Below are 19,305 nucleotides of genomic sequence, written 5' to 3' on the forward strand. Positions count from 1 at the left end.
TTGTTTTTTGAAGCAAAAACCTTAATCAAATTTGGTAGAAATTTTAAACAAAACTAACACTAATGCATATAACAGCCACATGCATTTAATAGTAAAAAACAAAAACAAAATAAAATCCACACAATGCAAAACAAAAAACCTTTTGTACAAAATCCTGAAAATGTCATCTAAAATTAGACCAGAAATTAATTTGAAAACCACAATAACCGCAACCATAATTTACATAAGCTTAATCATATTTTCATATGCATGCAAACTTTACGACATTTTTTCTACAACAAATAAAAAAGATTATAACTAAAACCGCTAAAACCCATACTGTGATAATTGTATTTAAGGCAGAAGCATTTTAAAATTTTGTAAAGCACACAAAAGTTAATTTAAAACTCAATTAACCGAAGGTCAAAACGTTAAATGTTGTTCAACATAGTTTTATCTCCCTTTTGATTAAAAAATTGTATTTAATATATCTATTTTGGATATCAATAGTTAATTATACGCTTTAATGAGTTTTGTCCATAAAATCTATACTTTTTTATTGCAAATATTTTACAACAATTATGGCAAAACATAATTGAAAATGAAATTATTGAGGCCAAATAGTGACTTAAATTGAATTTTCAAGGTCGCATCGAAAGTAGAATAAATGCATTTGTAATTGAGGCCACGGTCCAATGAAGTTTAGAGAAGGCGATAAAAGGGTCCATTTTGCAATAGAGAATCATTAAGTGGAGTTTAAGGTTTCCTTAAAGCAGTAATTTTAATTTTTCATAAAGAATAGTTACCGATTTCAGTTCTATAGAAGATCAGCTGAGCAGCTTCTACTCTATTGAATATCAGTAAAATATCTTTTATTCTGTAATGAGAATTAAATATCATTTTACACACTTCACCATGAAAATATGTCATTCCGTTTAAAATACCTCTAAATATTCGTCGTAGACCCCATAATGTATATATATTCATGACCAGAATAACATTCTAAGTAGATTTAATGATGTCCGCCTGTCTGTATGTATCCTCAATAATTGACGTAGAGATTTGGGGTTTGGCTTAGTAGTTTGTATTGAGTCTAGGATGGTTGTTATTGAAAATGAAGTATAACCCCCCCATATAACGTCACCTCCCAATATTTAGTATTTTGATTATTTAAGACACATTTTCCACGGGATTTAATTAAATTTAATGTTAAGAGCTTGAAACACCTCTGATGGCAGAATACTGCCTTCATACGTCTACGTTTTCCTATAGCGCCCATAATCCAAAAAAAATTATTAAGAAATGTGTTCTTTACCTAATGGTGGAGGGTATTTTTTAGTTTGTCCCGTTCTAATTCAATGTATTTTATGGAGGAATTGTAAGAAGTCTTCGTTTGCATAAACTAAATTGTAACATTTTTAGTGAAGATCACGTACAGGTCCTAAATTACATTATTTGACAAGTAATATGTCATGCAGTTTTCAATAGTCATCAATTCTACTCTGTGAAAAGGTTACAGGTCTTTAGATGTACAGAAAACTTAGTGCAGATCATAATTTCTACAAAAACCCCATTAAAGATGTCTTATTCTCTTACAAATCAACTAAATATTCTTTACCTACCCGAGGTCTCCCTTTACACAGACCTATTAAAGGTTTTCGGTTCTAAAGAAGATTAATGATATTCTGCCTTAAGTTTAAAGTTTTCTTTTAGAAGAAGTCGTATTAAAGGTCCTTAATTCTATATAAGTCCTACCAAAGGTTTATTTCCCAGCAAAATACCTAAGGATGGTCCCATACGATATACAAGTAATTTGAAAGACTTCTATTCTAAGGAGGACGTTTCAAAGCACTTCCATTCTAGAATTCAACCAATTTCACTGTGCGACAAAATTCAATTTTTCGGGGGAAATCCAGTTGGTTATGAAAGGAAAACTTAAAACACACGAGCGAGATTTAACCAAAATAGAGGAGGCAAGTTCCCTCCTCTTCCACACTTATGGGAATTTTCGCATTAATATTCTGCGGAAAATGTGTATATTAGATATACAGGGTGAGATGAAAAAACTGCAACCAACTTCAGACTGCTGTCATTTTTACGCCACTCGTCCGACAGCTGTTAAAATTATTTTAGTGACAGCTCATTATATTGTTTACAAGCGTACAAAAGCATTTTGGTGAGAACTTTCTAGAAAAAAAGTTATTCGTGGTGGAATTCAAGCGTGATAAACCACAAGTGGCTATCGTTAGAGCACTCCAGCATTTAAATGTGAATAAATCTTTTGTGTGTCGTACCATCGCTCATTACCGTGATACTGGTAGCGTAGACTGACGTCCAGTGGACGGAAGAAAACAGCAACACCAACAGAAATGGTTCGAAAAGTAAAGAAGCGACTTGATCAAAACCAGGTCGCAGTGGACGAAAAATGCCTCGTGAGCTGAACATATCACAATATTCCATTCGGCAAATATTGAAAAATGAGCTCGGGGTAAAGTCATTCCAAATTCCAAAAAGTGCAAGAACTTACACCGCAACAGAAAGAAAATAGACTCAAAAGAGCTAAAGAGTTGCTTCGATTGGCCGAAAGTGGTAACCTGCCGAATTTGTTTTTATCTGATGATCGCTCTCCGCTCGTCCTAATCAACCGTGGCATCAGAATAAATGGCGAATATTATCGCGAAAATATTCTGCAGGGTGTATTAAAGCCTTGGACACGCAAACATTTTGACCGCAGACCTTCTACATTCCAACAGGACTCAGCACCATCACACTCAGCTCGAGCCACCCAAAAATGGTTACAAAATGAGGTTCCTCGCTTCATTTCCAGGGCACAATGGCCACCAAAATCTCCGGAAACCAATCCGTCGGACTATCGTGTATGGAGTATTTTGGAAAGCAAGGTTGGCACTAAAAAATACCAAAGTGTCGATCGCCTCAAGCAAGCGCTTCGCCGGAAATGGGCCAAAATACCGTAGAGCAACATTGGGGCAGCGTGTGACGGTTTCATTGGCCGTTTGAAGGTCATAATTCGAACAAATCAAAACTTATTCTAAAATTTGATGCTATTTCCAATACTTTTTTGCTTTCACTCAATAAGATTTAAAAAAAGCTGTAAGAATTATGGCGTTTGACTTTGTTGCAGTTTTTTATCTCACCCTGTAAACACAACTTTCAATTAGATCTAAACAATTGTAGATGCTACTGTTTTCTCTATGCAGGCAAATGAGGTAAAGAGCACTTAGGCATGATGCCGACGTATTCACCGTAAGTATTCACCATTTCTCACTTATCTTTTCTATAGAAAAACTTTTGGCCTCCTATTCCAGTGTTCTATTAAAAAAAAAAAAAAAAAGAAATCTGTAAAAATTGTTCAATACAAAACCTGCAGCATATTTCAAATATATTTCCAGTTAACATTTTCATTATCAAATAACGGATTTCCTAACCAGTTTTTAACAACAATAACTACTTAGAATTCAAAACCTTCGGTTTTCTAGTCGAGTGCACATTCTCTGTACCGACGTTACTCATTACATGGTAATGAGCAAAGTAATTAATTTTCTGAATATGTGACGAAATCAATGGAAAAATTCAACTCTAGTATTCTAATATAGTATTCTATATAGAACGACTGTTTCTGCGAACTTATCTATTGTCTTATCTATAAGTTCTTGCCTCCAAGACACGTCAATTAAAAAAAGACGATAGTGTCCTTTTTTAAGTAGCTATGATGCCAAAATTTATATCTAAATCCATGTTCATTTTTCTGGGATAGAAAACAAACAGACCTCTAAAACTTCTGCAATACAACACATACAGCCAAATTCTAACAACATTAAACTCCAGGAAATACTAACGCAATATTTGTCTATGGAGCACCCTTAACATGTCTATTAAAGCCGACATGAGATTTCTTATTCTTTCATTCCCCTTTTTCAGAAAAAGTTTATGTACTGTTGAGATATTTATGTTCTCACATTAACGTTTAGTTGCTACCCCTAATTCTCTGGAGGCAGTTTTAAAGTAAGGGGCAGCAGTAACATATCTCTGTATGTTAATAACCAACCCAGCGACTGAAGTATATATATCTCCCCACCCCTATTCAGCACCCATAGTTAAACAGTTAACTAACCATATACCCACGGCGAAAATCATTCAATGCATTGTATTGGAAAATCACTTAAAATGCCAAAGGCTTCCCGTTAGCAGACATAATCTTCATCATCATCAACGTTGTCGTCATTATTTTGCCATGTTCTCAGGTACTTTAAATGCAAAAGGTATTCTCAGCTCAACAGAAAAGTTCCATTACAAATGACATTATTTATGTTCGCATTACGTGTTCTTATTCTAACAGGGAGCTAGAGCAAAGAGTTTGGTAACTGAGATATGCCATTATATACATCTTAAAGACGATAATATATGTAGGTCGAAATAACATATGTACATACATATATATGTGTGTATGTGTGTGTGGGTGGTATTGCAATATTTGCCTACGGTGGGTGTAACATATTTTCTAACTGCAAAATGCCAAAACAAACATCAAAATATTAGAAACGTACACAACAGTGAAGTAAAAGCTAACATTTTTGCCACAGTAGCTCAAGAGGGCCTTTGGTGCCATGAAAAGAGGTATGATATGTGATACAGTAAAAAAGAGAGAGATTCCGTTGTTGGCCTATTAAAATTGCAGTCAAATTTGATGTCTGGGAAGCCAGTATTTAAATCCTATCACCAAATAAAACCAATCGCCTTCGTGGTGTAAAACACTAACATAATCTCAAACTAACCTCAAATATAAATTAAAGTTCAATTAAACTTTACATCAAACTTAACTTCTACAGTTTCTGCAGACTATGCTTAACAATTTACAATTCACGTTGCATACTAGAAGATTAGAAAACTCCCTCAAGTTTTTTTCTTAATTTCTTTTAAAAACAATAAAAAAAGTCATTCTCCTAAGTTTAACCCAGCAAAATATTTTCTTATGTCTGTGGCTTGGTTTTATGGCAGACAACACCAACACATCCAAACGCTGTTGCACACACACACTAACAGCACACTCTTGTAAACTTCACAGCTAAATGGATGAAAAACTAAGTGAAATTTCTTACTTTTTTGCAGTACTGTTTAAAGGACCTTAACTTATGTTTGGAGGGCATTATATTGGTATGGTTATGCCAGCTAGTAGTGTTCATGCTCAAGTGAAAAAGACAACCAAAACGAACCAAAAAGATAACAATGCAATGAAAAAGAAAATGTTAAATCTTAGATGGTCTGGTCTTTCCTGAGGCACTAAAGTTGTCGCTTTAAGAACCACCGAGAAAACTTTGCAACGCAACTGGCGAAGACAACAGCAACTATGAAAAAAGAACAGTTTTCTTCAAATAATGCCAAACAATACAAGGCAAAATTCTTTAAGCAAACCGAAGTAACACCAAAAGCAACCACAAAAAAAAGAACAACAACAACATCAAGAAATATTCGGTACATGATAGAAATTTTCAGCAGCATATCCTTGTAAGGATGACGATGATGATATCCATAGCTATTCTATTCATTGTGTGTATTTCGTTTTCTTTGCACACGTAGGCACACACACACACACACACACAGACCAATATACACACGAACACAGCTGAGAAGAATTCTGGTAATGCCAATACAAATATCTGTGACCGGAAGCAAATTGAACAAATCTCTCCAAGAAAACACCAGAACACTGCTGCCATTGCCAAAGGAACAAAATTTTTAACCAAAAAAAACAAATTTTTTTGGGTTTGTTTTACAAAACAAAAATTATCAACATTGATTTTTAAACTACCAAAAAAATATGTGGCCCTCCAATTTGTCCTTAGTCCAACTTTGCCAGGCACATTACACTACATATATTTGTAGATAAAATTGTGGATTTTGTTTTTTTTGGATTTCATGTTTGTGTACCATTTGAAGGTGCACTGTCTGCAGCCTGAAAGTTAGTTTGGCCTGGCATGGTCATTGCAAGCAACGTCTGTGTGTCCATGCCATTCTAAGGGTCAGACATTTAGTTCACTTGGGGAACAAAATTAAAATGTTTGTTCAGCAATTACGCTTCCGGTTACAGTTGTTAGCAACTGGTCGGGTCTGGTGTACAAATGTTGACAAACGGAATCAATTAAAATTGGCATTGCAAGCCAAAGTCGTTTAGTTGGCCGCAAAAAAGAACAAATATTGGTGGGAAATTAAATTTAAGATATAATATCATAATGTAGATCTTTGAAGACTGGCTGGAGTTTTCTTTACTTTTAGGCAGTGGAAGATATTATCCCATTGGAAAAAAGGAAGACAATAAAATATGAGGAGAATTGAAAGTATATGCTGAACTGAATGTCTTTAGTGTCTGTTGATACCTCTAAAATTCTTCGAAATTCTACACAGGAGTCCTCTTACCCCCTGAAAGAGAATTTTTTATATAGGTCCACGATATCGCATATCCCCCATATAATGGCACCTCTCTATATTCGGTATTTAAATGATTTTAGCCACATTTTTCAATGGAATTGTCTGAAATTCTAGACAAGGAGATCTTCGTGAGTACTTTACTAAAGGGTGAGATAAAAAAAAACTGCAACAAAATCAACAGCTATTATTTTTAAATTTTTTAAAATTTTATTGAATGAAAGCAAAAAATGTCGGAAATAGCATCAAATTTTAGAATAAGTTTAGATTTGTTCGAACTTTTTTTTGAGTTTTTTCAAGTCTATGGAATATGTAGTTCTAATATGGGGTATTTACCTATCAGAACACGGAGAAACTTTTACCCTGTTTTTTTTTTTTTTTTTCTTAATATTCCACTATGGCTGAATGTTGCTGAAATAATTCATAATGGAACATTTTTTGGGAAGGACAATTCAAAACTCATTTAATGATACCTTCAGTGCTCATAATAGAACCTGTGTTGAATTTTTATACGACGTTTTTTTTCTTTTAAAATTTTATACCCTCCACCATACTGTGGAGGGTATATTAACTTTGTCATTCCGTTTGTAACTCCTCGAAATACTCATGTCAGACCCAACAAGGTATATATATTCTTGATCAGCGTAAAATTCTAAGTCGATTTAGCAATGTCCATCTGTCTGTCTGTCTGTTGTAATCACGCTATCTTTCGAAAGAATTGAGATTCAAGGCTAAAATTTTGCACACAGGTTTATTTTTACAGTAGGCAGGTTAAGTTCGTAAATGGGGCATGTAGATCCACGTTTTCATATAGCCGCCATAAAAGATTCACCGGAATTGTTTCAAATTTGGTATTTGAAGTTCGAAATGGATACTACAGCCTAAGACAGAAAATTGTCTGTGCAGGTCCACGTCTTCGTTTAGCCCCCATATAACGGTACCTCCCGATATTCGGTATTTCGATGATTTTAGCGACATTATACCCCGGAATAGTTTCAAATTTAGTAGTTGAAGTTTGAAATGGATACTACAGCCTGAGACAGAAAATTGTCTGTGCAGGTCCACTTCTTCGTATAGTCCCCATATAACGGTACCTCCCGATATTCGGTATTTTGATGATTTTAGCGACATTATTCGCCGGAATTGTTTCATATTTGGCATTTGAAGTTCGAAATGGATACTACAGCCTGAGACAGAAAATTGTCTGTGCAGGTCCACTTCTTCGTATAGTCCCCATATAACGGTACCTGCCAATATTCGGTATTTTGGTGATTTTAGCGACATTATTCACCGGAATTGTTTCAAATTTGGTATTTGAAGTTCGAACTGGATGCTACACCCTAAAACAGAAAATTGACTGTGCAGGTCCACGCCTTCGTATAGCCCCCATATAACGGTACCCCTCTATATTCGGTATTTTGATGATTTTAGTGACATTATTTACCGGAATTGTTTCAAATTTTGGTATTTGAAGTTCGAATTGGATACTACACCCTAAGACAGAAAATTGTCTGTGCAGGTCCACGTTTTCATATAGCCCCCATAAAAAGATACCTCCCGATATTCGGTATTTTGATGATTTTAGCGACATTATTCACCGGAATTGTTTCAAATTTGGTATTTGAAGTTCGAAATGGATACTACAGCCTAAGACAGAAAATTGTCTGTGCAGGTCCACGTCTTCGTATAGCCTCCATATAACGGTACCTCCCTATACTCGGTATTTCGGTGATTTTAGCGTCTTTATTCACCAATTTTTTTTTTTTCAAATTACGCATTTAGAGTTCGTAATGGAAACTCCAGTCTGTGACAGAAAATTGTCTATGCAGGTCCAGGTCTTCGTATAGGCCCCATATACCAGTACCTCCCTATATTCGGTATTTTGACGAGTTTAGGTACAATACTCACCGAAGTTGTTTGAAGTGTCGTATTTGAAGTTCGTAATGGATGCTACAGAATATGACAAAAAAATGTCTACGCAGGTTCAGGTCTTCGCACAGCTCCGATATAACGGTACCACCCTTTATTCTATACTTTGATGATTTTAGCTACATTATTCGCGTTTATTTCAAGTTCCGAATTTGAATTTGGTAATGACTCATGACAAATAATGCCTGTGTGGGTCCACGTCGTATAGGCACCAATATAACCGCAATATTCGGTATTTTTAAAATTTTACCAAAGTTTTTTTTTTCAGGATTTCATTTCCCAATTCGTTCCAAATGGTGGAGGGTATTCAAAGTTCGGCCCGGCCGAACTTACTTCTTTGTAACTTGTTTTATTTCAGGTTGTCATAGAAGAAGAATTGAGTTCCCGTTAAAGAAAAATAAGGCTAGAAAAACATAGCGTAATTGCATTCTACGGATGTGTGATGTCACAGGCTTCGACAAAACAATTTTTTCTTACGAAGGTCCTTATGTCCCTGTTTCATATTCAGTACTGCCTCCTTTCAGTTTTATGTACTGTACAAAGAAACAATTTTCAGTTTGTGAAAAAATACATTTTCTTGGTGGTTTGGCATACAACGCCTCGATATATAAATTATTCAAATATTGCAAGAAGAACAATATTTACAACACAAAATGTACAATAACAACACACAATCAAATGCAAATAAATGGTAATATGGGCAAAAAGAAACGCAAATAAATTGTGAATAAATTTAAAGGAAAGAAAAAACAAGATCTACCATACAAAAGAACAACAAATCTTGTAAATTTTATAAATTATATACATAAATATATGTTTTCTAAATCTACTTTCAAACATATCCTGAGAATTTCGTCAGGATGTTTTGTGTATCAGTCAAGTGCAACTAAGAAGTATGACTTTACGAAATGTGTGTAAATGTGAGTGCGTTTTATTTGTGCGTGATTTTGTCTGTAGTGGGGTGGGTGGGTTCGGTCATTTCAGTGTACATAAAGTAAACGATATTAGGGAGCCCACACGCACAGTCATACATTTTTATTAGTGCAATACAATGGGTGTGTGATTTTTGTGCGTGTACAAATGAACAGAGTGCGTGGGCTTTTTTGTGTCGACATACAAATTGGTGTATTTTTATAAAGCTTAAATTTACATACGAATGTAAAGCAGTTTACATTATTAAATATCTAAAATTCATCATTTAGCCTTTAGTGCAATTGTAATTTACAACAAAAAAAGTTTTGTGTTTTTTTCCAAGTAAAGCATCACATGCACTTAACGAGGGCAGAATTTTCATCTCGAACTTGAATAAAATTTTTACAAAATATGTAACCATAAGAAAATTAAGAAAAACAACAACAACAATAATTATACACAATCCTATAAAAATATTGAGAACTGCAAGTATGAATCAACGTTTTGTATGAACAGCGTTAGGAAACGGATTTAGAAATTGGTTATATTATAAAAATATTCATATATATTAAAGAATTATAATATATATATATATTGAAAAAGGTTCATACCGTATGTGACAGCAAAATGGTACAACTATAGATTGGTAAAAACTCTCGGATTTTCAGAATTTTTTTCCTGATATCGGGAATGTATTTTTTTTTTTCTTGGAGGACGTAGTCGGATATTTCACATTACACCCGGATCAACTAAACCGATATATACAATATAGGTATCTTTTGAAAGCTATAAAAAATGTTATCAAACAAGTTGTCACACAGCCCCATCGTTTAAAACGGTTCGGGAGTTGTGACAAAATTATTCATTTTTTGGACATGGATTTTTTAAAAAATTCCCAAAAGTCCAAAAAGGCTACACGAACCAATGTTTTTTTTTCTAAATTTGATACTCCTTTTAAATAGACGGCCTTCGAACGGGGCTTGAGATTTTATATCCTGTGTAAGTTTAACACTGGCTACGCGAACTAATTTTTTTCTAAATTTGATGCTATTTTAGGTTTTGGGATGTTCTCCTCTGCCTACACCGGCTACGCGAACCGAAGTTTTTCTAAATTCTTTTACGCTGCCAGCCTTCGGCCGAAACTTGAAATTTTGTCCTCTGGGTATGTCCAATACTTGCTTCTCGATACAGTTTTTCTAATTTTATGCTGTTTTAGGTAGCCAGCCTTTGCCCGGGTCTTGAGATGTTCTCATCTGTCTACGTCGAAAATCGGCTACGCGAACCAAATTTGATATTCTTTTTAAATAGGCGGCCTTAGGCCAAGGCATGAAAATTTTTCCTCTAGGCATTTCCAATACTGGCTACTGAAATAACGATTTTTATGCTAAAAACTTCATTTGAATGTATTGAACTTAATAAGCTCATCAAAGTTCAGAAACCTGTATCTGTGCATCCAAAAAAGACAATAATACATCTGTACTGTAGAATTTCGGAAAGGTTATAGTGTCAGGTACAATTTGGCATAAATTTTGTGGAATCCCAAAATGGGGCCTTTTTGACTTTGGACGATTCTTTAAAAAATAAAGGTGAAAAAGATCAATAACTTTGATATAACTCCCCCATCATGTGACCACTTGTTAGATAGGTTTCCCTAAAGGGATCTACAGTCTGTGACCGAAAATTGTAAATGCAGCTACATGTCCTCATATAACCCCCATATTATGGTATCTCCCTGTATTCGGTATTTGGATGATTTAAGCGACATTATTCGCCGGAAATGTTTTAATTTGTATATTTGAAGTTCCCAATGGGTACTACATCCTATGACAGAAAACTACTCATATAGATCTAGGTGTTTGTATAGCCACCGTAAAACTGTACCCCCCTACATTCGGTATTTTGATTATCTAACAACTTTATTCAACGGAATTGTATCAAATTTCGTATTTGAAGTTCGAAATGGATACTACAGCCCCAAGACAGAAAATTGTCTTTGCAGGTCCACGTCATCGTATAGTTCCCCTATTACAGTAACGCCCAATATTGGGTATTTTTGTGATTTCAGTAGTATTCAACTGATTTTTTTTGGAAAATTTGAAAAATCTATTCTAATGAGTATCTCATAGGAAATATCTGAAAGTGTCCTTTGATAGACCATAGACCATTTAGTGTCGACCTGAACCATCAGTTTAAATTTGCCAAATGAGTATCTCATAGGAAATATCTGAAAGTGTCCTTTGTTAGACCATAGACCATTTAGTGTCGGCCTGAACCATCAGTTTAAATTTTATTTATTTGTATTTATTTTGTATTTACTATTTCGAGAAAAACCCTACATGCCAAATCAATTTGGTTTAAAATATTATTCCATTTTTTTTCCCTTTTTTATAACAATTTAAATTAAAAGACTCCCTACCGGGGTTTCCCTGGGAAAGCTGATGGTATGATAATATTTGGCATCGGGAACTGCATAAATTAGTATGAAAAGGATTCGGGATTTCGGAATATCCACAGAACCATAAGATCTATTCAATTTCCTTCCAATTTAGACAAAAAAAAAAAACGCTAAATATTTTTTCTTCTTTAAATATTTTTTTATCCTGTTAAAAAAAAAAACAATCTTTAACATTTATATAATATATACACGAATATTATACAACTAATTATAATTTTTAAAATATGAACAGTTTTCCAACTCCGGATCCGTTTCCAAACACTGTACCACAATTGAGATTCATTTTGCCCTACCAACAACCCAAAATCTTGAAAAACATCCAAACTAAACCACAACAAGAAATTAAAGAACAAACTTAGGTGCTTATCAAAACAATCCACAACAACATGGGAAACATATCCCAAAAAACACAACAACAACATCAATACGATAAAAGCTTTTAACCGAAATACCGAACCAAAATGAAAAAAACTGTGCACTAGATATGTTTATATAGAAGAGTAGTCGAGATAGAGAAGGAAAAAAAACAACAAAATAAACAAAATCAAATCAAATAAAAACGTAATACAAACTGCAAAAATTTTGAAATGAATAAGAAGAAGCAACAGCAGCTGTACACAAATCGCTTGTGCTTCTTACAGAAAAAACAGAAAAAAAGCCAATTTCCAAAAATTCAATGCTAACCTCCGTTTCGATGATCTTTTCAATGTACTCGACGGTGCGCAATTGAGGTATACCCGTTATGGGACAGGGTACCTCTTCAGTGCGTCGTACAATTTTCTCGTCAAGTATCTTTTCACGTTCACGTATTACAACAGCACCTTCGCTAGATTTAATGGCGATTTTGGGGAAAACGATTTTTTTCGTCTGCTTGAAATCGTGATTCGAGAAAAGAAGAAACAAACACAAATATGAAATGAGATGAAATATGTAGATAGGTAGAAAAGTTTATGATATATGTGTATTTTTCAAATTGTAATTGAAAGTATTGTGGTATCTGTAAAATAAACAAATAAATTACAAATTTGAAAGGGTAAAAGAAAATGGCCAACGTGGTCTGCGTTTTGAAACCTAGTAACAAAAAGCAATAATGAAAACAATAAAACAAACGGATTAGCTACCAATTAATTCTATTTAGAAATTGCAACGAAGTCTATTTATATTGAATAAGACAAATTCGAAGATTCGATAATCTAAAGAAACGTGTTATATTACGATAAAATTACCAAAAATTAGATTTCCCAATAAAAATGACTAATTTAACTTAATTACGTCTATTTATAAATTATATTCGTTATTATTTTTTGAAATACATAGCTTGCACTTCAACCGTTAAATAATTTCATAGATATATAAACTTGTTGGAAATAATTTGAATTTCATATCTACATATTTAAACAACGAGTTAATACACCATTTAGTACGACCTCCTTGATGAGGAAAACTTAAGGCCTTCAAAATACACGGATTCTGGGATTAAATTATTTGGCTATACCTAAACAATATTTCCTAATATTTAATATTTTGCAAAGCTGTCCTTTACGAACTAATATTTTCAAAAAAAAATCAAAAAAGGAATTATAGTAGTGTTGCATCTGGAATTGCTGCAACTTCGGCTTAGATTTGAAACAGGATATTCAAAGTTGTCAAATTATAGCCAATTTTGCATAAAAAAGAGGAAAAAAGGTGGTAGAGCTATGTGGGTGCTTTACCATATAATGGACTTAAGATCGAACATTACAACTGATTCTGTTTTAAAATGCGCCCAAATCTTCAAAATGATCCAAATTCATTAAATCCTTCATAGTGATCCTAAACAGGGTGAGATGAAAAAACTGCAACCAACTTCAGACAGCTGTCATTTGTAAGCCAATCGTACGACAGCTGTTAAAATTAGTAGAGTGCTCATTATATTGCAGAATTTTGGCATTTTGGTGAGCACTCTACAGAAAAGAAGTTATTCGTGATGGAATTCAAGCGCAGTGGCCGAAAAATTGCTCGAAAAATGGCTCGCAATATTCCATTCGGCAAATGTTGAAAACTGAGATCGGGGAAAAGCCATGAAAATTCCAAAAAGTGCAAGAACTTACATCGCAACTGAAAGAAAATAGACTCCAAAGAGCTAAAGTTTTACTTCGCTTGACCGAAAGTAGTGAACTGCCGAATTTTGTTTTCTCCGATGAGAAAACATTCGATATCCAGCAGTTTGTAAACAAACAAATTTATCGTCAGCTGAAAATGTGCACCTTCGGTTGGCCACTAGAACTCAAGCGCCGGCCATGGTGATGGTATGGGCATAACAGACGATGGTCGCTCTCCGCTCGTATTAATCGACCGTGGCATCAGAACAAATGCCGAATATTATCGCGAAAATATTCTGGAGGGTGTATAAAAGCCTTGGGCACGCAACCATTTTGGCCGCAGACCTTGGACATCCCAACAGGACTCAGCACCATCGCACTCAGCACGCGGCACCCAAGAATGGTTACAAAATGAGGCTTCATTTCCAGTGCACAATGACCACCAAAATTTCCGGATACCAATCCGAAATTTAAAATGGAGGTTGGGTTATGGTCAGAATATAAGCCTCTTTAATTTAGAAATGATCGCATAATATTTAGGGGTTCAAATGGACGCATGCGGCTAGAGCGGGTAATATTTAGTGGGTGAAATATAGTAAAGAAGCGACTTGATTGAACCCCCATTTCGCAGTGTCCGAAAAATGGCTCGAGAGCTGAACATATCGCAGTATTCCATTCGGCAAATATTGAAAATGAGCTCAGGGTATAGCCATTGAAATTCCAAAAAGTGCAAGAACTTACACCGCAACAGAAAGAAAATAGACTCAAAAGTGTTAAAGTGTTGCTTCGCTTGGCCGAAAGTGGTAAGCTGCCGAATTTGGTTTTATCCGATAATCGCTCTCCGCTCGTACTAATCAACAGTGGCATTAGAATAAATGGCGAATATTATCGCGAAAATATTCTGTAGGGTGTATCAAAGCCTTGGGAACGCAAACATTTTGGCCGCAGACCTTGGACATTCCAACAGAACTTAGCACTATCACACTCAGCAAGCGCCACCCAAGAATGGTTACAAAATTAGGTTCCTTGCTTCATTTCCAACGCACAATTATACCATTCGGATACCAATTCGTTCAACTATTGTGTCTGAAGTATTTTGGAAAGCAAGGTTGGCACTAAAAAATACCAAAGTGTCGATCACCTCAAGCAAGTGTTTTGCCGGGAATGGGCCAAAATACCGCAGACCAACATTTGGACAGCGTGTGACTGCTTCGTGCAAAAGGTGACCAATTCAAAACAAATTCTAACATTTGATGCTATTGCCGACATTTTTTGATTTCATTCAATAACAATAAAAAATTCAAAAATTATGGCGTTTGACTTTGTTGCAGTTTTTTTATCTCACCCTGTACATATGTGTCGTCCGATTTGATGTTTAGGTTCCTCACATTCATTATATGCGCTCCACAGCACTGATATTTGATGCTATCAGATGCAGCTCAAAATACTTTTGCTAAAATTTATAGAGATCGGTTCACATTTTGGATATAACCTTAATCCGAAAAAAAGTATTTCTTTCAAAATCGACATGATTTTAGGCAATATTAGAAGACTCAGGTCTTAAATGTATGCATCCATGGCTTAAAATACTACTGAAAAAAATATCAAAAATTAATGATATTTGTCATAGACTTTTGTAATACTTCATGGACGTTAGGGGCCATATCAGTCCACACGTAGGATCGATTTTTCGATATAACAAAGGTTTAAATCCCACATTCCTACAAAATCAACCATTATATTCTGGTTTCTCATTTGGTATTTCAATTCCTCACCAAAAAATATTCAATGAAGGTCCAATTTTTGACATGAACCCCATATAACGGCATCTAGAAATTTTCAGTATTTTGGAGCCTGTGGCCCATATTTCTTATCAAGTCGGCTGTAATTTGATATTTCGAGTTTTCAGTGGGTATTTTTTTCGTATGAATGGCATATAACGATTCCACCTGATTTTTAGTATTTTTAAGGTTTTGGCTCAAATAGCTTTAATTTGAAAATTTGGGTTTCCAGTGGGCATTTAACGTCTTCAAAAACTTAAGAACCTTCCACATTTTCGTGATTTTGAGGATAGGCGATTTGGCCACAAATCAATTTTTGATTTGGTGCAGGTTATAATTAGTTCAGCCCAGTTGAACTTAATGTGTTAGATCGTTATATTATGGCAGCAAACCTACATGCATAGGATGACAATATTTATGTATATGTTTTGATGTTTATCATTACATAAAGCCATTTCAAAATGTTGACCTGCATAGCCATTTCTGTAAAAAAGTTTTCTACTTTGACATAATAATCAAAATTATATTTCTACTAATTTTTAAATATGTCCAACAGTTCGAACCAGGTATTCACGGCTATAAAGTCGAGTTATATAGATATTATAAACTTGTTTTTTTTGCCACATTAAGAATAAGATTGTACAATTTTCCAAAGTATTAAAATTGGGCTTTAGTCCTGCATGGGATATGCTCACATATGTGGAAAATTAATGCGAAACATATATGTCAGTAAAAAAAATTAAATTAAATAAATAATTTCTGAAAATATTAACGGATTTATGTCAATACAATTTTCTCCATTATAGATATATAATCAAATTATTTCCAACAAAGAAACACATTTCTAGCCAATATGTTCTTCAGCTATATTTACTTTTCTACAGCAACAAATTTTATTTATTGTTATCGATTTTTTATTAGTCTAACTGAATTTCTATAGAACACTGATTTAATTTCCGTTTATTCTGGGTATCTAAAAACTCGTCAAAATTTGACGTGTGTGTGTGGAAATGATGACTGATCGATTGACCGGTCATATATCGGACTCAACTCAAAACAAAAAAAAAAAATGAAAAAATTGATTTGATTCACTACTACTAAAACGTATAAAATCAAATAAAAATAAAATGAAACATGTGAGACATTTCATAGCAAAAATTGTTGAACGAATTGAAATAAAAAAATATATATATTTATTTTAAACCACTTTCATTAAAAAAAAAAGAGTAAGCAGTAACATTATTTATGACATATCATACAATATCCCTTATGACAATGATTCACACTCTATTTAAAATATATTGCAACACAGAAAAAATATGCATTACAAATCAGCTTATAAAGCCATTAATAAAAAGGACATGACGCATAAAATAAGTTTTTATTTTCTTTATTTTTTTATTTTCAGGAGGGTGTATTAAGTTTGTCATTCCGTTTGTAACTTCTCGAATTTTTCATTTTAGACCCCACAAAGTATATACAGGGTTGCCCATATTCGACGGACCCATCTGGCAACGCCATAACTTTTGACAGAGATATCACATCGCTTAATGACATACCGCGTTTGAAGCGTCAGTCCAAGCAGATTTTTACCATGAACCAATATACGCCACGCGAGCGCTCTGAAATAATTGAAATTTACATTCAACAGAAGAAGTCAATTGTCAGTCAATTTTCGAACAAAATTATCATGTCCGATGAAGCTCATTTCATATTGAATGGGACCGTAAATAAGCAAAATTTCCATTTTACGCCACTGAAAATCCTCAGAAGATTCAAGAAGTGCCTCTTTATGACGAAAAAGTCACAGTTTGGTGCGGCGTTAGTGCGAAAACGGTCATTGGTCCGTTTTTCTTCCAAAATGAAAATGGCCATGCTGTTACTATCAATCAGGAGCTTTATCGCGACATGATGACCAATTTTGTGATGCCAATTATTCGTCGAAAGCGTATGAGGCAGTTCTGGCTTCAACGAGACGGCGCTCCACCGCACACAAGTCGGTGTGCGGTGTGTGGGTCAGTCGAATATGGGCAACCCTGTACAGTCTTGATCAGCATAAAATTCTATGTCGAGTTAGTGATGTCAGTGCGTCTGTCCGTCTATCCTTCTATCCATCTGTGGAAATCACTCTAGCTTCCGAACGAAATGAAGTAGGTTAATAGAATTTTACTCAACTGTACATTATTTCTGCAGGACTTTTGGTATTGAATATGGGCCATGTAGGTCCACGTTTTGGTATAGCCCTATATAATGGTACCTCCCTATTTTTTCGTATTTCGGTTATTTAAGCGACATTTTTCACCAAAAATGTTTCAAATTTGGTAGTTGAAGTTCGTAATGGATATTACAGCCTATAACGGAAAAGATGCCTTCGTATAACCCTCATATAACGGTACCACCCATATTCGATACCTTATTGATTTTAGCGACATTATTCACCGAAATTGTTTCAAATTTGGTATTTGAAGTTCGTTGTGGATACTACAGTCTATGACAGAAAATTGTCTGTGCAGGTCCACTCCTTCGTATATATAACGGTACCTCCCTATATTCGGTATTTTGATGATTTTAGCGACATTATTCACTGGAATTGTTTGGAATATGGTATTTGAAGTTCGTTGTGGATACTACAGTCTATGACAGAAAATTGTCTGTGCAGATCCACGTTTTCGTATAGCCCCCATATAACAACACCTCCCGATATTCGGTATTTTGATGATTTTAGCGACATTATTCACTGGAATAGTTTAAAATTTGGTATTTGAAGTTCGTAGTGCATACTAAAGCCTAAGGCAGAAAATTGTCTATTCAGGTCCACGTTTTGGTATAGCCCCATATAATGGTACCTCTCCATATTCGGTATTATGATAATTTTAGCTACATTATTCACCGATTTTTTTTTTCATGTTTCGCATTTGAATATTGTAATGGCTTATGACAGAAGTTGCCTATGCAGGTCCATGCCGTCTACCCTACTATAACGGCTACACTCGGTATTTTTAAGATTTTAACAGAATTTTAACGGATTTTATTTCCAAATCGTGGAGGGTATTCAAAGTTCGGCCCGTCTTACCGAACTTACAGCTTTTTTAATTGTTTTAAGTAAGAGTGGATATATATGCATAATTTTAGTGGTCAAATATGGCTCCTTATTTTGTGTGACATGATCTCCGTTAGGTAATGGGTCGGTAACCTGAGTTGTAATGCGTTTTTTTCCTGTGTTGAAATATATTTTTTAATGGAGTATGAATCATCCCCATAGGGGATGTTGTAATTGGTCTGCATTATTTGCATATAATATTCATATAATATAGTATGACTAACATTTTTGAACTTTAAACTATATCCCTATCCCATCTATTGCGAAATAACTCATATGTGTATACCATTTCCATTAACTATTTATTCATCCACATAGGGATCAAAACTGGAAATATTGTATCGAAATGAAAAAAAAAAAAAAACGCTCACACACAACAACAACGAAAGTTAATAAATTGCTGTTAGTTGGCTTAAAGCAAAAATACCATATAAAAATTAAATTATCTTATTTTATTTTGTTACTTCTGTTTTTGGTTTAGTAAAAAAAAAACAATTCAATCAATAAGGAAATGGTTAGAAACCAACATAGAAACAATAAAACCATTAGTAAAAAGTAGAGTGAGACATCAAATATTAAAGAACAAAAACAAAAAAAAAAAAAATGATGACACACATTGAATTTTGT

The 19,305-nt window shown here is 34.3% G+C and overlaps 1 protein-coding gene across 1 annotated transcript in view; it reads right to left on the reverse strand.

Annotated features, from left to right (window-relative positions):
• Positions 1–19,305, reverse strand: part of LOC101895704 (uncharacterized) — a gene marked incomplete in the record, with an annotated part of 445,807 nt that overhangs the window by 12,651 nt on the left and 413,851 nt on the right. Inside the window, 1 exon segment of the mRNA XM_059128648.1 lies at positions 12,401–12,583. Coding sequence (XP_058984631.1) covers positions 12,401–12,583 — 183 coding nt within the window.

Source organism: Musca domestica, unplaced genomic scaffold (assembly GCF_030504385.1).
Source record: "Musca domestica strain aabys unplaced genomic scaffold, Musca_domestica.polishedcontigs.V.1.1 56, whole genome shotgun sequence".
NCBI lineage: Eukaryota > Metazoa > Arthropoda > Insecta > Diptera > Muscidae > Musca > Musca domestica.